This window comes from Antennarius striatus, chromosome 12 (assembly GCF_040054535.1).
Source record: "Antennarius striatus isolate MH-2024 chromosome 12, ASM4005453v1, whole genome shotgun sequence".
NCBI classification, from domain to species: Eukaryota; Metazoa; Chordata; class Actinopteri; order Lophiiformes; family Antennariidae; genus Antennarius; species Antennarius striatus.
The window spans coordinates 5,619,322-5,634,667 of NC_090787.1; the positions used below are offsets into that span (position 1 = coordinate 5,619,322).

The 15,346-nt window shown below is 48.6% G+C and overlaps 1 protein-coding gene across 1 annotated transcript in view; it reads right to left on the bottom strand.

Annotated features, from left to right (window-relative positions):
• Window positions 1-1,767: 1,767 nt before the first annotated feature.
• The window catches only part of LOC137604636 (titin-like), a 152,815-nt gene continuing 139,236 nt past the window's right edge, over window positions 1,768-15,346 (bottom strand). The window contains exons 221-236 of the mRNA XM_068328535.1: window positions 15,036-15,341; window positions 14,632-14,934; window positions 14,049-14,330; window positions 13,333-13,926; window positions 12,669-12,956; window positions 12,268-12,567; window positions 11,879-12,181; window positions 11,481-11,783; window positions 10,813-11,397; window positions 10,430-10,732; window positions 10,017-10,316; window positions 9,351-9,926; window positions 8,955-9,260; window positions 8,263-8,868; window positions 3,136-8,162; window positions 1,768-3,021 (exon numbers count right to left, since the gene is read on the bottom strand). Coding sequence (XP_068184636.1) covers window positions 2,788-3,021; window positions 3,136-8,162; window positions 8,263-8,868; window positions 8,955-9,260; window positions 9,351-9,926; window positions 10,017-10,316; window positions 10,430-10,732; window positions 10,813-11,397; window positions 11,481-11,783; window positions 11,879-12,181; window positions 12,268-12,567; window positions 12,669-12,956; window positions 13,333-13,926; window positions 14,049-14,330; window positions 14,632-14,934; window positions 15,036-15,341 — 10,616 coding nt within the window. The 3' untranslated portion in view covers window positions 1,768-2,787. The remainder of the gene's footprint in view (window positions 3,022-3,135; window positions 8,163-8,262; window positions 8,869-8,954; window positions 9,261-9,350; window positions 9,927-10,016; window positions 10,317-10,429; window positions 10,733-10,812; window positions 11,398-11,480; window positions 11,784-11,878; window positions 12,182-12,267; window positions 12,568-12,668; window positions 12,957-13,332; window positions 13,927-14,048; window positions 14,331-14,631; window positions 14,935-15,035; window positions 15,342-15,346) is intronic.

Here is a 15,346-nt window from a genome sequence, read left to right on the forward strand (position 1 = left end):
GTCTGTGTAGGTTCTCAGTCATCCAGATCATGGTTATCCAAAAGCTGTTGAGTCGATCCACTGGACGTTAAGAAATTTCTTGAAGACGTTTTGTCTCTCATCCAAGAGACTTATTCAGTTCAGAGAGTGGCTGATAATGTCGCAGCTTATAAACTCTGTGGGGTGTGGTCAGTGCTTTTCACATTCCAACGACCGCCGTTAAACCTGTCTGGCTCTTCAACGATTGTTGATGGGGGTGTCAAAGGGGGTCGTTGAGATGAGAGTTACACCTTTGTATGCTAATTAGGGTCATTAGCATGAGACCCATCACCTGGGTCAATCCGCTGAGACAATCATTTGGGAGTTTCGAAAGGACATGATTATAAATGGGAGAAAGGTGATGTGAGATCTGTGTCCTGAAATGAGTGTCGCTCATCCTTGAGGTGAAGGAAGACTGCCGAGTCCTGACCTGATATGTTGGCTCTTCTGTGTTGAGCCATGCGTCTGTGTAGTGGTTGTTTGGTTTCCCCTATGTAGACATCTGAGCATTCCTCGCTGCATTTAACTGCATACACCAGATTGCTCTTCTGACTGTGTGGTGTGGGGTTTTTTGGGTGGACCACTCTTTGTCGGAGGGTGTGTCCCGGCTTAAAATACACAGGGACCTTGTGTTTGTTAAAGATCCTCCTCAGCTTTTCAGACACTCCAGACACATATGGGATCACTATACCATTGCGCTTGCTCTCTTCCATCCTCACTGGGTTGTTCTCCTTTCTGGATCTTGCGTGAGCTTTCACGAAGGTCCAGTCAGGATATCCAGAAGTTTTTACTTGTGTGTCCAGTCAGGATATCCACACGTGAACTTGTGTGTTCGCCTGTTGGTTTGTTAGTCCACCAAATATCTTCCCAACGGTTGCAGATAGAACGATGAATCAAAAACCACATTACTCAGGCAGCAATGGGGATGAAAATGAGATGATGACCTTGACCTTGAGAAAACTAGGTCAAGGTCAAATTTCAACTTTTGTACTCTCAGGAGCCGGATAAAAAATAGAAAGACGAGGGAGAAAGCCAGTCTAAGACCATAGATCAAAGCTAGTGCTTTGATCCATGAGACTAGCTTTGATCTTTGACCTATGCAGGTTAGAAGTAGATCAGGGTAAGTCACTAGATGTTGCAGTCTGTGACTTCCTTGTTGTAGTTATTATTTGAAGGTTATTTATCGACATATTGAGTTTTTATTTCAGCCCCGCCTCTTTAAACTCCTACAGAACTACTCTTTTTTTAAACCTCATATTTCAGACTGCAGATATTTATCAAAGCCTTTCTCTGGTTTCCTCTGAGCTGCTTTGAAAGTGAAACCAGGTTCGTTCTCCATCCATCACCCTGAACAGAGAACCATCTGGTCTCCTGCGGGTCCTGCTGGCCACTCCTCAGGCCGGTTAATCCTCCTCTGGTCTCACTTCAGCCAGAATGAACAGCAGATCCAGATCATAGTCCAAGAAATTTCTGTCAATTAAATATCAATTTGAACATCGAGGCCCGAAAACATCCACATTTTTCAAAATGTTCCTTATTTTGAACATTTTGTCATCTCTGGGTCTTAATTTTACAGGAAACACACTTTACGACCATCCAGACCCAGACGACCTCTGTCTAGATCTTGATCTTTTGGACGCTTCACATCAGGTAAACCTGAGAATTCTATCCTATCACAATGGACCAGGAACAGGTAGTGGCTGTCATCAAACACACAGGTAACACAATAAGCATGACAGGACGTGTGTGTGTAGTGCTGAAATCATGCTTTATTAAATCAGAAATGCATAAAACTCAAGGAGGATGAAAACAATTCGACACCAACAGATCAATTAAATCAAAGCTCGGGGTGATGTCTTCTATCTCACGGGACGGGGCGTCGCTGCGACGACGAAAGACCCCCTGACAAATGACACGGTGAAATGTCTACAAGCTACAAACACACACACTCCAACACAGCAACATGCTAGCGAGCTATCCTCCGAGAGATGGCGCTGCTTCTGCACAGCAGAGCCGCTCTGACGTTCCGTCGGTCGATGGCCAGGAGGTGTTCGGTTCGCGTCAGTCGGCCGTCCCGTGCCAGAAGCAGCGCTCTTCTTTAAAACCACCGAGACGCCGGGAGTGCAGGCCGCTCGCACTCCAGCGGGTCATCGAGTGTGGTGTTATGACACGGTCAGTCTGAGCGCAAGGCCCAGTTGCGCTGCTAACATGAGGGTGATGCTAACAGCGCTCAGGGTCTTATGCTCACGGTACAACTCATAGGAAACTGTAAAATGTCCTAAAAACAACTTAGTCTTTCAGTTTTTGGTTCACATCGTCAACAGGGAGCCGCTCTACCCGTTGAGGCAATCTTAAAGACGTCAACTTATCGTTGAGGCACAGAGTTTTGTTTCTGTTTGACAGGGTATTCGTTCCAGCCGGAACTTTCTCCTGTTAAAACTTTTGCTCTTTTGTTTCAGTTAATATTATTGTCATAAATAACAAGGCATACATTTCCCATAACCGTTCAATTCGGCTATATACATTATGTACATGTCACAGAAAAGTGGTTCAAAAATCCTAAGTCATAATTGTCCAATATGGCACATTTTTATAACAACTTTAGACTTTAGTCTAGTTTGGCATAAATTAATGTCAAGTTTGGTACAAAAATAGTTCATATTTACAAGAACAGAAATCCAGATGGTGATCAAGTATTACAGCTGCTAAATCACTAAATCAAAAGGTTCTGGATGAGGGAAACGGGGGGAGAAATTCAAATTTTTCTTTTTACATGGACCGAATGTGAACATTGACAGTCGCATCTTTGGAGCCGAGCTCGTTGGACAGTCGGAGAGGTTGCACTCCTGCATTGGACTTCTTGAGGATGGAGAGGTCGGATGTGTTTTCCATGTGGTTCTGGTCGGTATGGATCTGACTGGACTGGATCCACTGGACCAAGGGTGCAGGGTCCTCTGAGCGATACTCCTCAGAGATTTCAAGTTTCCCAACCTGAGACAGAGCCTGCACATCAGGAAGATATCCAGTCATTAAGCAGCGCAAATATATCGCACACAGAACCTGTAAATAAAAAAAAAATCATATTATGAAAGGTCCAATAGTTGGATAAAAAGTTACCTGATCTTCCTTCATCCATGCAGGTTTGGGTTCTCCAGTCACGTTCACTGACCGTTGGACCTTGGAGTCTCCCGTAGAGACGGACTTGTTTTCAGGAACTGGTGACCTGATTGGAGTAGTCAGTGGTTGTTTCTCCAATGGAGTTGGGGATTTGGGAGTGGGTGACTTTGGTGTTGGGGATTTTGGTGTTGGGGATTTTGGCGAGACTGGAGACTTAACTCTCTGTGGTGACTTGACTGGCTCAGGTGATTTGACTCTCTGAGGAGATTTGATTGGTTCGGGGGACTTGGCCTCTGGAGAGGTTACTTTGGGAGGGGCAACTACCTTCTCTTTGGACTCTGACTTGCGGATCGTCAGAGTGAAATGGGCCTCCTGTTTGCCCCCAGCATTCTCTACCACCAAAGTGTAACTGCCTTCATCAGATGTCTCAACCGCTGCAATCTCAAACTGGGAGTTGCAGTGAGTGGAGACGATGTGGTGGCGGGCAGAGGGACCAACAACCTCTCCTTCATGCATCCAGGTGACAGATGGTGCTGGATCACCATCCATGTCACAGTCAAATCTGGCCACAGCACCCTCCTCCACCGTCAGGGAGTGTGGCTTGTTCAGGATCTTGGCAGGAACACCTTGCTTCTCTCTTGGCTTCTCGACAACTGTGGTGGACGCCTTGACAGTTTTGATCACGGTTTCCTGAACCGTTGTTTTAGAGGATACATGGTACACCTCCGTTCTGGTCATCTCGGGCAGATGGGAGGACGGAGGCTCCTCATCTTTGCGGAGAGAAGAGAAGGACGCATATTCTGCTCCGGCGACATCCAAGGTGGCGTAGTCCGAAGTCTCTCCCTTGGCGTTCCTGCAGATCACACGATAAGTTCCAGAATCTTCCGTCACACAGTTGATTATCTGCAGCGTCAGAACCCCACTAATGTTGGTCATGTGGTATTTGCCACTCTGATGAATCTCTTTTCCATTGTGGAACCACTTAACCTCGGGTTCTGGCTTGGCCTGGACATTCAGGGTGAAACTCGTGCTGGAGCCGTAGGGTACACGATGGGATCGCATTCTGATGGTCACACGCGGGGCGTGGTCAAGGCTAAAAGGAGCCTGCGTCACCACCTCCACCTTCCTCTCCACCGATCGTCTCTCCGATCGGATGGCTTGCTTCCTCTCCTCATATCTAGACGCGAAGTCCACTTTTGAAAGGGTCATGTCTGTCTTGGCAGCCTTTCCTGGTGTCGGAGATCTCTGGGGCTCAGGCATTGGAAGTTTCTTGATTGGTTTCGGGATAAATTCTGAGGTAAAACCAGTGAGGTACTCGGACTCAACGGCCTCAGAGACTTTCGCCATGCTGACTGTGGTTTCCTTCGTGGAGACTCGAGTCTTCTCCTCAAACTCCATGCGTTTGAGTTCACTCTTGTAGGAGGAGATTCTCTGAGCTGTTGTGTGTGGACGCAGCAGCTCCTGGTCTTCTCTCTCTTCGTACACCCTTTGCTTCTGTCTTGGAGCTTTGTGCGTGACTTTATCATGACGCCTGCGGAGATCCACGAAACTGGGGCCGGCTTCGTATTTAGAAGGAATTCTGTAGGAGTCATACCGATGGACTTCTTCTCCTTCTTCATCATCGCTGTAGAATCTTCTTGGTGATGAGGGCCGTAAAGCAGAGAGCTCGAAGCGCACTGGACTGAGGCTCGGTGGAGAAGCAGAGTAACCGAGTTCCAGCTCTTCCTCCAGACGAAGCCTCTCCTCCTCGGTTCTCTTCATGGACAAGTACTCCCCAACAGGAAGCAGCAACTCCTCATCTGACAGGTCACCCAGGGACCTTCTCCTGATCCTGTGGTAGGCTTCCATCTCAGGAGAAGGAGTGCGCTGCCTTGCAGGCCTTACAGTCTCCAGGTCATCCTGAGTCATGGATGAAATGCGCCACTTGGGCTTATACTGGTCCTTTATCCTGATGGGCACTTCGTAGAACTGCTCCCACCTAGACAGGCGAATCCTCTTCATCCTCTTCTGTTTGATTTTTTCCATTGGTTCAGGGAACTCGTACTGGTCCCTCAGCTTCTTGTACCATTTCATGTCAGAGAGCGGCTTGAAATGTTTGATTTCAACATCCTCCTCAAGAACAGCTGGGTTGACAACGCGAGGCGTAGGGACGACGTAAGGCATACGTAGCCTCTTCTCGTCAGCTCGCTTCTTCCTCTCCTCCTCTTCTTTCTGTTTCTCAGCCTCCGTTTTCTCGCCCTTCTTCGTGGTGACGGCGGGTTTGAACATGGTGGCCGCCTCCCTGACCGCTTGGACCGCTGCTGGCGGTAGAGGAGCAACAACGGTACCCGTCAAAATCTGTGACAGCCGCACCTTTTTGTCTAGTTCCTCCTTTCCAGCTAAGGATTTCTTCTCCTCTGTGGTGGCCTCGTATTCCTTCTTTACATGAGTTGTGCGTTCCACTTTGAGTGTGGCTTGGCAACTTGCAGATCCGGCAGAGTTGGTTGCAGTGACTCTGTAAATGCCAGAATCCTCAGGCAGTGTGTCTCTCACATGAAGGATGAAGTAATCCAGACCTTCATGGACAACCTCGATAGATGGTCCAAAGGCTAAAGGCGTGCCATCTTTCTCCCACTTCAGTGTAGGGTGGCCAGACACTCTGATCTCAAAACGTACGTTCTGGCCCTCCTTGCACTCGATGTTTGCAAGCAGGCGTTTGAACATCGGCCTCAGGGTGAGGTCCGCTGGTTTAGGTCGGGGAACAACGGTGAGACGAGCCTTGCAGCTGTCATCGCCATACCTGTTGCGGGCCACAACGCTGTACTCAGCATCATCCTCTTCATTAAGGTTGTGGATAATCATCTGGTACAAGCCCTTGTCGGTGGTGAAGTTGTACTTCCTGTCATCGTCTCCAGGGATGAGCTTCTGTCCAGATTTGTGCCAGATGACACGAGGATCAGGGTGAACAGTGATGGTGACGCTCATGCGCACATCCTCACCGATGTAGGCTGTACGGTTCACCAACGGTAGAGTGAACTCAGGTGGCTTCTGGAGCATTCTGGCGGTGTCCACTCTGCGCTTCGTCTTCTTGACCACACGGGCGGTGAAGAAGTCTCGGTAAGATCTAACGCTGCTGACGAACAGTTCGGCATAAGTGCTGTCCTCTCCATACTCATTGACAATCTTGCATCTGTAGGTACCATCGTCGGCTCTGGTCACCTTGTTGATGGTGATTACAGCCCGACCATCTTCGTATTCGATCTCGTATTTGTCACCAGCTTCAAGTTGCCTGACACCGCAGTACCACGTAACTTCAGTGGTACTATCATAGTTTTCAATATTGCAAATAAATTTCACGTTTCCACCCTCATTCACCACAGCATGGCCAATCTGTCCTCCAACAGGACCGTTTTCAAAAGGAGCAATTTTTACCTTGGCAACAAAGACGCCGCGCTGAGACCTGATCGAACCGCCACTAGCAATACGGGCTCCAGAGACTACCGTGTTCCACTCCTTCCTCACCATCATCTGGTAGTATCTCTTATGCCGGCCAGACGGGATTGCTCTGGTGCTGATCACCTCTGTCGGCTTGGTCAGCCAAGGATGTGCCAGAGCCTCGGCAGCAGTCATACGATGCTTTCGTTCTTTAGTCATCAGGCGGTCTGTGAAGTCTAACGCCTCAACACTGACCTGCTTGAAGGACTCATCATCGTAGCTGTAGGCTGCATTTGAGATGTTGTCGATCATTTGCTGATTGGTTTCTGCTGTGAATGGATTGAGGCCACTCAGGAGAACATAGGCAAGGACGCCCACAGACCACATGTCAGTGACGGTGCTGACAAGGTCACACTGATGAATCTCAGGGGCAGCGTACTCCGCAGTGGTATACTGGATCTTGATCTGGTCTCCAGGAGTCAGGTGTCTAGACTGACCCATCTCAATGATTTTCACGTTAGAGCTTGTTCTGGTTGTGTACACGATGTTCTCAGGTCTGATATCAAAATGTCCATAGCTCTGACTGTGCAGGAACTCAAGTGCGGAGCATATCTGTCTGATGTAGTCGACAATCACACGCTCATTCAGCTCAAACTCAGCTGTGCTGAGGCACTCAAAGATGTCTGGTCCAGAGATGAAGTCAAAGATCATCACCAGCTCTTCAGGACTCTCAAAGGACTGGTGAAGGAGGAGGAAGTTGGTATGTCTGGCCAGTTTCAATGTTGCTATTTCCTTCTTAACAATGGCTTGATCAGCGCCTCTCACTTTAACAAACTTGGCCATGTAGGTCTTCTCAGAACTGATGTCAACGCAGCGGTGGACAATGCCAAACTGCCCTCTACCCAATTCCTCTGCAATGGCATATTTGTTGTGCAGATTCTTGGCCTCAGAGTGTTGAGGCTTTTCTCTTGGCACAGATCCAGTGTCATCAACCTCCCGATCATAGAGCAGAACTCTTGACTTGTCCTCTTTGGTCATGACGGGTCCACTGGTCTCAGACGGAGCACTCTGTCCAAATTTATTCTCAGCTATGACCCTGAACTGATAGCTTGTTCCTCCAAACAGATTGATGACAGTGTAGCGGGCATCACGAGACTGGGCGACACGCTGCCATCTCTCAGCAGTGGTGGGACACTTTTCAATGATGTAGTTGATTACCTTGCTGCCACCATTGTTTGCTGGAGCCACCCAGTTCAGTGTGACAGAATCTCTGGAGACGTCACTGGCTTTGAGGCCACGAGGAGGATCAGGAACGTCGGCTACATCCAGTTCCACCGTCTGCTGGTCAATGCCAAATCGGTTCTTTGCACAGACGATGTAGAAACCAGCGTCCTTCTTCTCCACTCCACTGGGGAACACCAATGAAGTGAACGACCTGGTAACAATGACCTGGTAGTGGCCATTGCTGTCAATGAGATCCTGTCCCTTCTGCCACGTGATGACGGGATCTGGTTTGCCACCGAAAGGAATCTTGATATTCACCACTTCTCCACGCAGGGCAGGAATGGCTTCTTTGTCCTTCAGGTTCTTTGGCAGATGAATCTTAGCAGGAACTAGAAATGAGAGAAATTATTAAAAATGTAATTTGAGAGTTAACAGTATTTCTAGAAACCAGTGGCCTTTGTGTGGAAAATGAGTATCTTAAAAGCTTACCTTCAACATCCAGCGAGATTGTGGCACAAATGGAGCCTCCCTGGTTGGTAGCCCGGATCTGGTACACAGTGGAATCTTCCTCATCAGCCTCTACAATGACCAGCTGGTGATAACCTCCCTTGAACTCTTGGATCTTGATCTTCTTTCCATCAGAATGGATTTCTTTTCCTCTTCTGAGCCATTTAATCACAGGCTTGGGCTGTCCTGTGATTTTGCAGACCAGAGTAGCATTGCTCTTGTACTTGACACTCATGTTCCTGAGCTCTTCCTTGAAGGCAGGAGCACGTATCTCAACGGCTGTGGTTGGAACAATTGGAGTGGTTTCCTCACTGTAGTCACTCTGTCCACCAAGGTTCTCGCACTTCACACGGAAGATGTACTCTACGCCTTCCGTGAGACGCTTGACAGAGAATACTGTCTGTTTGATCTCGTCTGGGGTCACCGGAGTCCAGTCGCTCCATTCTTTCTTGTCCTTCTTGTGCTTCTTCTCCAGACAATAGCTCTTGATCTTGGAGCCACCATCGCTGAGCGGAGGTTTCCACGAAACCACGCAGGAGTCCTTGGTGATTCCAGAAACAGCCGGCAACTGAGGTGGTGATGGTCTCTCTGTGGACAGGACAATGTCCTTCAGTAACCAACTTCAGCGACTGCACAAAGCACTCGGGTCTCTTTATATGGCGAATCAAACTTACCTAGCTGGCTCTTGATCAGAATAGGAGAAGTGAGCTCCAGTGGTTCGCTGTTACCGTAGCGATTCTGAGCGTATACACGGAAGAAGTATCCAGCGCTGTCAAGGAGGTTGAGCACACGGCAAGAGGTTCCGTTGATGGATGAAGACACAAGCTCCCACTCGGTACCTTCCTTGTCCTCACGTTTCTCCACAATGTAGTTGGTTATCATACAGCCTCCGTCATCTTTGGGAGGCTTCCAGCTGATAATGACAGAGTTCTTCAGGAGGGCATCCAGAACAATGGGACCCTGAGGCATGTCCGGTTTGTCTGGAAATAGAGGATTGAGATATACATCATGAAGGTAAGATAAGCTTTCAGCGTTGTTGCAGTCACTGCAGTAAAAGTTCAAAAACTTACCGTAGATCTCAACATTGAAGGCAGTGTCGGCCCTGCCAAAGTGGTTGTGAAGTCTGATCCTGTATTTTCCTCCGTGGACTCTGCGTTGTACGTTCTTGATGATCAGGTGTGTATAGTGCTCAGTTGTCTCAATGCTAATGTCCTCTGTGTTCTCCAAGGTTCTCGCCTCATGCAGCCATGTGATCTTTGGCTGAGGACGACCAATGTAGACGGCGTGGATGCGCAGAGTTGTTCCCAGCCCAGTGTAGTAGGTTTCCTTCAGAGGGTAGTCAGGATGGAAGGACGAAGGAGCCTCCAACACCAGGATGCCTGCAGTCTCTGCTTCTCCGGCGTCGTTGATGGCCTTGCATGTGTACTCTCCTTCATCCTCCTGCTGGTCGGTCATTATAGACAACGAGTGGTTGCGCCCATCAGAGCTCATTTCGTACTTGCGAGACTCAACTATCTCCTTGCCAGCATGATACCACTTGATCTCTGGGACAGGTCTGCCAATAATCTGGCACTTCATGACAGCGGGCTGACCCAACTTGGCCGTCACTTCATCCATTTCCTTCCTAAGGCTGGGTTTACTTTCCACTGTTGGGACAAAACAGCATTCAGGAAACTTGCATTAGCGTGGTTTAAACCCTGCAGAGCGACTTTTACACCGTATTTCAGGGTGCTCACCACTCAGCTTCGTCTTGATGCAGGTGGCGGTCCTACGAGGCCTACTCATTCCGGTCTCATTCTCAGCAAACACCCTAAACTCGTACTCCATGGCCTCAGCCAATCCAGGCATCGTTAGCTCCATCTCCTTCTGCCTCTGCCTATTGCATTTCTTCCAGGTGCTCTCAATGGACTTCCTGTACTCCACCCAGTAGCCCAAGACCTCCTTTCCGCCGTCACACTCTGGAGCTTGCCAGCGGATGGTGATGAGGTTGTTTGTCACATTCACTGTGTCAATCTCACCTGGTTGGCTTGGCTTGTCTGGAAAGACACACAAAACAATGAGTTAGCACTTTGTGAACAATTCTGTAGAACCAATTAACGGATTGTATGTCACATCTTAAGTAGATAATTAACTACAAAAAGAGACCAACCAAATGGATCTTTGCATGTGACTGGGTCAGACGCAGGTCCAGCTGCACTTTCACCAATGCTGTTAATGGCTACAATGCGGAACTGGTAGTCTGCATCAGGAGTGAGTCCAGACAAAGTGAAGATGGTAGAGGTGATCTTGGTTTCGTGTCGTGACCAAGTCTCACTGGATACCAGCTTGTACTCAATAAAGTAGCCAGAGATGGCAGAACCACCATCGTCCTTTGGTCTGGTCCAGGCTAATGCCACAGAGCTCTTTGTAATGTCCATAATCTCTGGTGGGGTGCTTGAGGGTTCTGGGGGACCTGGTTTGGAAATATTGAACCGTTACTGATTGATCTGATGATTTTCACGAAAACTTAAAGGTGAGGACAGGAATACTTACAGAGAGGAGTCTTGGGCACCAGTGGCTGCTCAGATTTCAGAGAAGAACTGACACCAAAGGAGTTCTCAGCTGTAACCTTGAAGAAGTACTCTGTTCCCTCCTTCAGGCCCTTGACAACCACCTGAGTGTCGGTCACTCTAGAGTCAACGGTGTACCATGCATTCCTGGCTGCCTCGCGTCTTTCTATGATGTAACCCAGAATATCTGAGCCGCCGTCATCTGCAGGCACCTTCCATGACACCTTGACAGAGTTTGCCTGGATGTCCTCAAAGACCATTGGTCCCTCTGGAGCACTTGGGCGTCCGATGACCTTCACCTTGATTTGGGCCTTCTTCTTGCCAACCCTGTTCTCTAGCAGGAGGTCGTACAGGCCAGAGTCACTCCTCTCAGCTCCCTTGATCACCAGCTCGCAGGTGTCTTCAGTGGTAGCAATCATGGCCTTGGCAGAAACTAGTCCGCTGTCCTTTGACCACTTGCAGGTTGGTGAAGGTTTACCCTTAACAGGTACAGAAAGTCTAACCACTCCTCCCTGACGGACCACGTAAATGTCTTTGTATTTGAGCTCCAGATCATAATCAGGAGATTCTGGGGAAAAATGCAGAAAAGTCAAGTTTCATTCTAAGGCAGTTCAAAACAGATGCAAACAATCTTTCTTCAGGCATGCTTACCAAGCATCTCTGTTACAGTGACAGTTCCAGGAACCTCAGCAGCCTCTCCAGAACCACCAGCATTGCAGGCCATGACACGGAATTTGAGTTCCTCTCCTTGTGTCATGTTGGTCAGTGTATACTCGCAGATCAGAGATGGGGTTGTGTTGCACTTGATCCAGGCCATGGTGCCCACCTTCTGCATCTCAATCAGGTACCCATCAATTCTTGCGTCTCCTTCTTCATCAGGAGGACTCCAAGCCAGGGACACAGAAGACTTGGTGGTATCAGTGATCCTTGGGTTCTGAGGACAGCCAGGTGGATCTGTGAAGGATAAGAAGCATGTCAGCAAGACTGAAGCCGCCTACTTTTACGATGAAGGCATAAACTTAATATTTAACCTCAAATAATTCTCGTACCAATTGGATCTGTTGCCACTGCTGGTTTGGATGGTAGACTTGGTTTGCTCATTCCTCTAGCATTGATGGCAACAATTCTATGTTCGTACTCCAGACCCTCGATCAGCTCTGTTGACCTGTATCTGGTCATGGTGATGGGGTTCTTGTTTGCGCGCACCCATCTGTCAGACCGGACTTCCTTGCGCTCAACAATGTATCCAGAAACCTCAAGGCCGCCATCTTCTTCTGGTGGATTCCAGGCTGCGGTCATGCCGTCACGGGAAACATCAAAAATGGTTGGGCGACCAGGAGGTCCAGGGACATCTGTGGAGGAGAGGAAACATGTCACCATCATACTGTCTTCATATTCACTCCAGCAAAACGTAGAACCATAAAACTCCAAGTCTTACTGGTCAAGCTCCTACAGGTGACGATTTCAGACTGCAGGAAGTCTCCGGTGCCGTACCGATTTATGGCAGCTGCACGGAACACATACTCGTCTCCCTCAATCAGGTTCACAAACTTGAAGGTTGGTCTGCTAACAGAGTCACAAACAGGCACCCAGCCGGGCCTATGGGCGTCACGCTGCTCCACCACGTAGCCACTGATAGGAGCTCCACCGTCTCTGACTGGAGGATCCCAGCTGCATGTCACCGTGGTGGCATCAACTTCGTCAAACCTGATGGGTCCCTTGGGTTCATCGGGTTTAGCTTGGAAGAGGCAGAAGAAAGAAATATAGAAATGAACTTATTCTAGTTCAGTGCTTTCTGACTACAATTCCTGGTAAAACAAATCAGAGTTGGTCTCTTACAGAGGATGATGACCTTGATGACCTCGGTTATGACACCAACAGTGTTCTTCACCTCCAGGGTGTAGTCACCAGTGTTGTCGATGGTGGTGTCAGACATGGTCAGTTTGGAGAACTTGCCCGTGCTCTTGATCTTGACCCGATCGGTGACTTTTATCTTGTTATCATTGAAGAACCAGGAGCAGACGGGAGGAGGCCTACCAATGATGGGGAGGTCCAGCTCCAAAGACTTGCCAGCAAGGACGTTGACAACTTTCTGAGGAATACTAGAGATGTCCACTACAGGCATGACTAGAGAGGAAAAGATGAATAGACAAATACAAGTTTACATCAGTATGAAAATAATGTAATTTATACAACGTCTTTTGGCTGTGCCATTTTTCTGTCAGTGTTATGTGTATTTATTGTATCTCTTGTGAGCAGATGTCACCTGAATTTTCTCTTGGGATCATTAAAGTATCTATCTATCTATCTATCTATCTATCTATCTATCTATCTATCTATCTATCTATCTATCTATCTATCTATCTATCTATCTATCTATCTATCTATCTATCTATCTATCTATCTATCTATCTATCTATCTATCTATCTATCTATCTATCTATCTGGATGTTGAAACCAGTGGAGGAAGTAAATGTGAAGCTGGACTGTAGGAAGCCCCTACCTCTCTGTTCCTGTACAGTGACCGCTGTGAGGAGCTCTTTGGGTTCGCTGGCTCCTCTGCTGTTGATTGCTCTGATTCTGAAGAAGTACTGTTCACTTTCATTCAGCTTTTCGATGGTGTGCTCGAAGTCGGTCATCTTCAGTGTAGCCACTTTCATCCACTTGTCAGTTCCAAACTTGCATGCCTCGATGACATAGCCGGACAGTCTGTTGCCACCATCGTGCTCTGGCTTCTCCCAGCCCAGCGTGACGGTGCTCTTGGTGACATCGATCACCTCCAGCTTGTGTGGTGGCAGAGGCACCTCACAAACCAGAATGACGTCAGGTACCTCGCAAGGCTCCCCGATTCCATATATGTTCTCAGGGAGGACCCGGAAGTAATACAGCATACCCTCCATCAAGCCGTCGATCTTGTAAGTGGTCTTGCTGCACTTGGAGGTGACGGTCTTGTAGGCTCTCATGGAGGCTTCACGTCTCTCAATGATGTAGTTGTTGACAGGAGCGCCACCGTCCACTGCCGGTGCTTCCCATGAGATGGTTACAGACTCTTTGGTCAGCTCTTTGATCTTGATTGGTCCAGTTGGTCCAGGGGTATCTATCAAATTACATTTTGTTGAAACAGAACTTTTCCAAATGCTGCAGCATATCATGAAAGCCAGAGAACACGTAAGCACTCTCATGAGTTAAGAAAACCAAATTCCATTTTGACAGACTTACCATAGACCTTCACCAGAATGCTGACTTCCTGCTTTCCGGCTGAGTTTTCGGCCACCAGCGTGTATTTGCCAGCGTCATAGCGGTGGACCTTATCAATGATGAGTGCTGTGGATGTATTGGTGACTTCAATGAATCCTCGGTTCTGGAGGTCCACACCAGGCTTACTCCAGGTGAGAGCAGGGGCGGGACGACCGCTGACTTTAACGAACAGGCGCAGGGAGCCACCGGCGCGTAGGCAAATGGTCTTCTTCAGGTCGTCGTGGAGTTCAAAGTCGGGAGTTTCTGCGAGAAAAAGGGAATCATTTTGTCAGTCGCTTTTAGAGTTTTGATATTCAAACGCTTGATTAGACAGGGAGGGAGGACACGAAACAAGTGGCTGCAGGTGGGCGTAACACCATGTCAACCACTGTTGGACCGCCCTATCGGTACTGGTTCTACGTGAATATAGTTTAAATGTAGCTTTTTTAATAATGAACATTTTTTTCTATAAAGCTTGAACAATTGTCCTCTCAAAGACAACCTCTCTCTCTCTCTCTCTCTCTCTCTCTCTCTCTCTTTCGTGATACTTTTCCAAAGGGCTCACCAATCCTCTCCACTGGCTCGGTCTCAGCACAGGGTACGCTGAAGTCTCCGGTACCATTGACGTTGATTCCAGCGACTCTGAAGCAGTACTTTTTGCCTGCGGCGAGTCCGGTCACCACGTGTTCAGTACCACGCAGGGTCTTCTCGTGGGCCTTCTGCCACTCCTCTGCTCCAGCTTCCTGCATCTCCAGGATGTAGCCAATCACGTCAGCTCCTCCGTCGTCTACAGGGCGTGACCAGGCCAGGCTAATGCTATCGATGTGGGTGTCAGTGATACGTGGAATGGAAGGAGGAGCAGGGGTGCCTGAAAGGAGATACAGGAACAGATTAGTGTTGACAAAGATCTCCATACTCCTCTTATCACTGAGAGCCTCAGTTGTACAAACGGTTTGCGTTGACACGTACATGTGGGCACTCTGCAGGTAACGTAGAGGGAAACCTCGCTGGGCTCGCTCTCTCCGGCCTTGTTGATGGCCGTCACTCTGAACTGGTAGATGTTGCCTTCGGTCAAACTGCACACCTTCAGCGTGGTATTCAGGTGAGCGCCATCCCTGTTGACCTTAACCCAACGGGCACTCTTCCTCTCGCGCCTCTCCACAAGATAGTGGACCAATGGGCTTCCACCATCGCTCTCTGGCTTCAGCCACTCAATGGTCGCAAAGTCCTTTCCTGATGCCAAGATCTCTGGAGACCCCGGAGGAGTCGGCGCAGCTGCA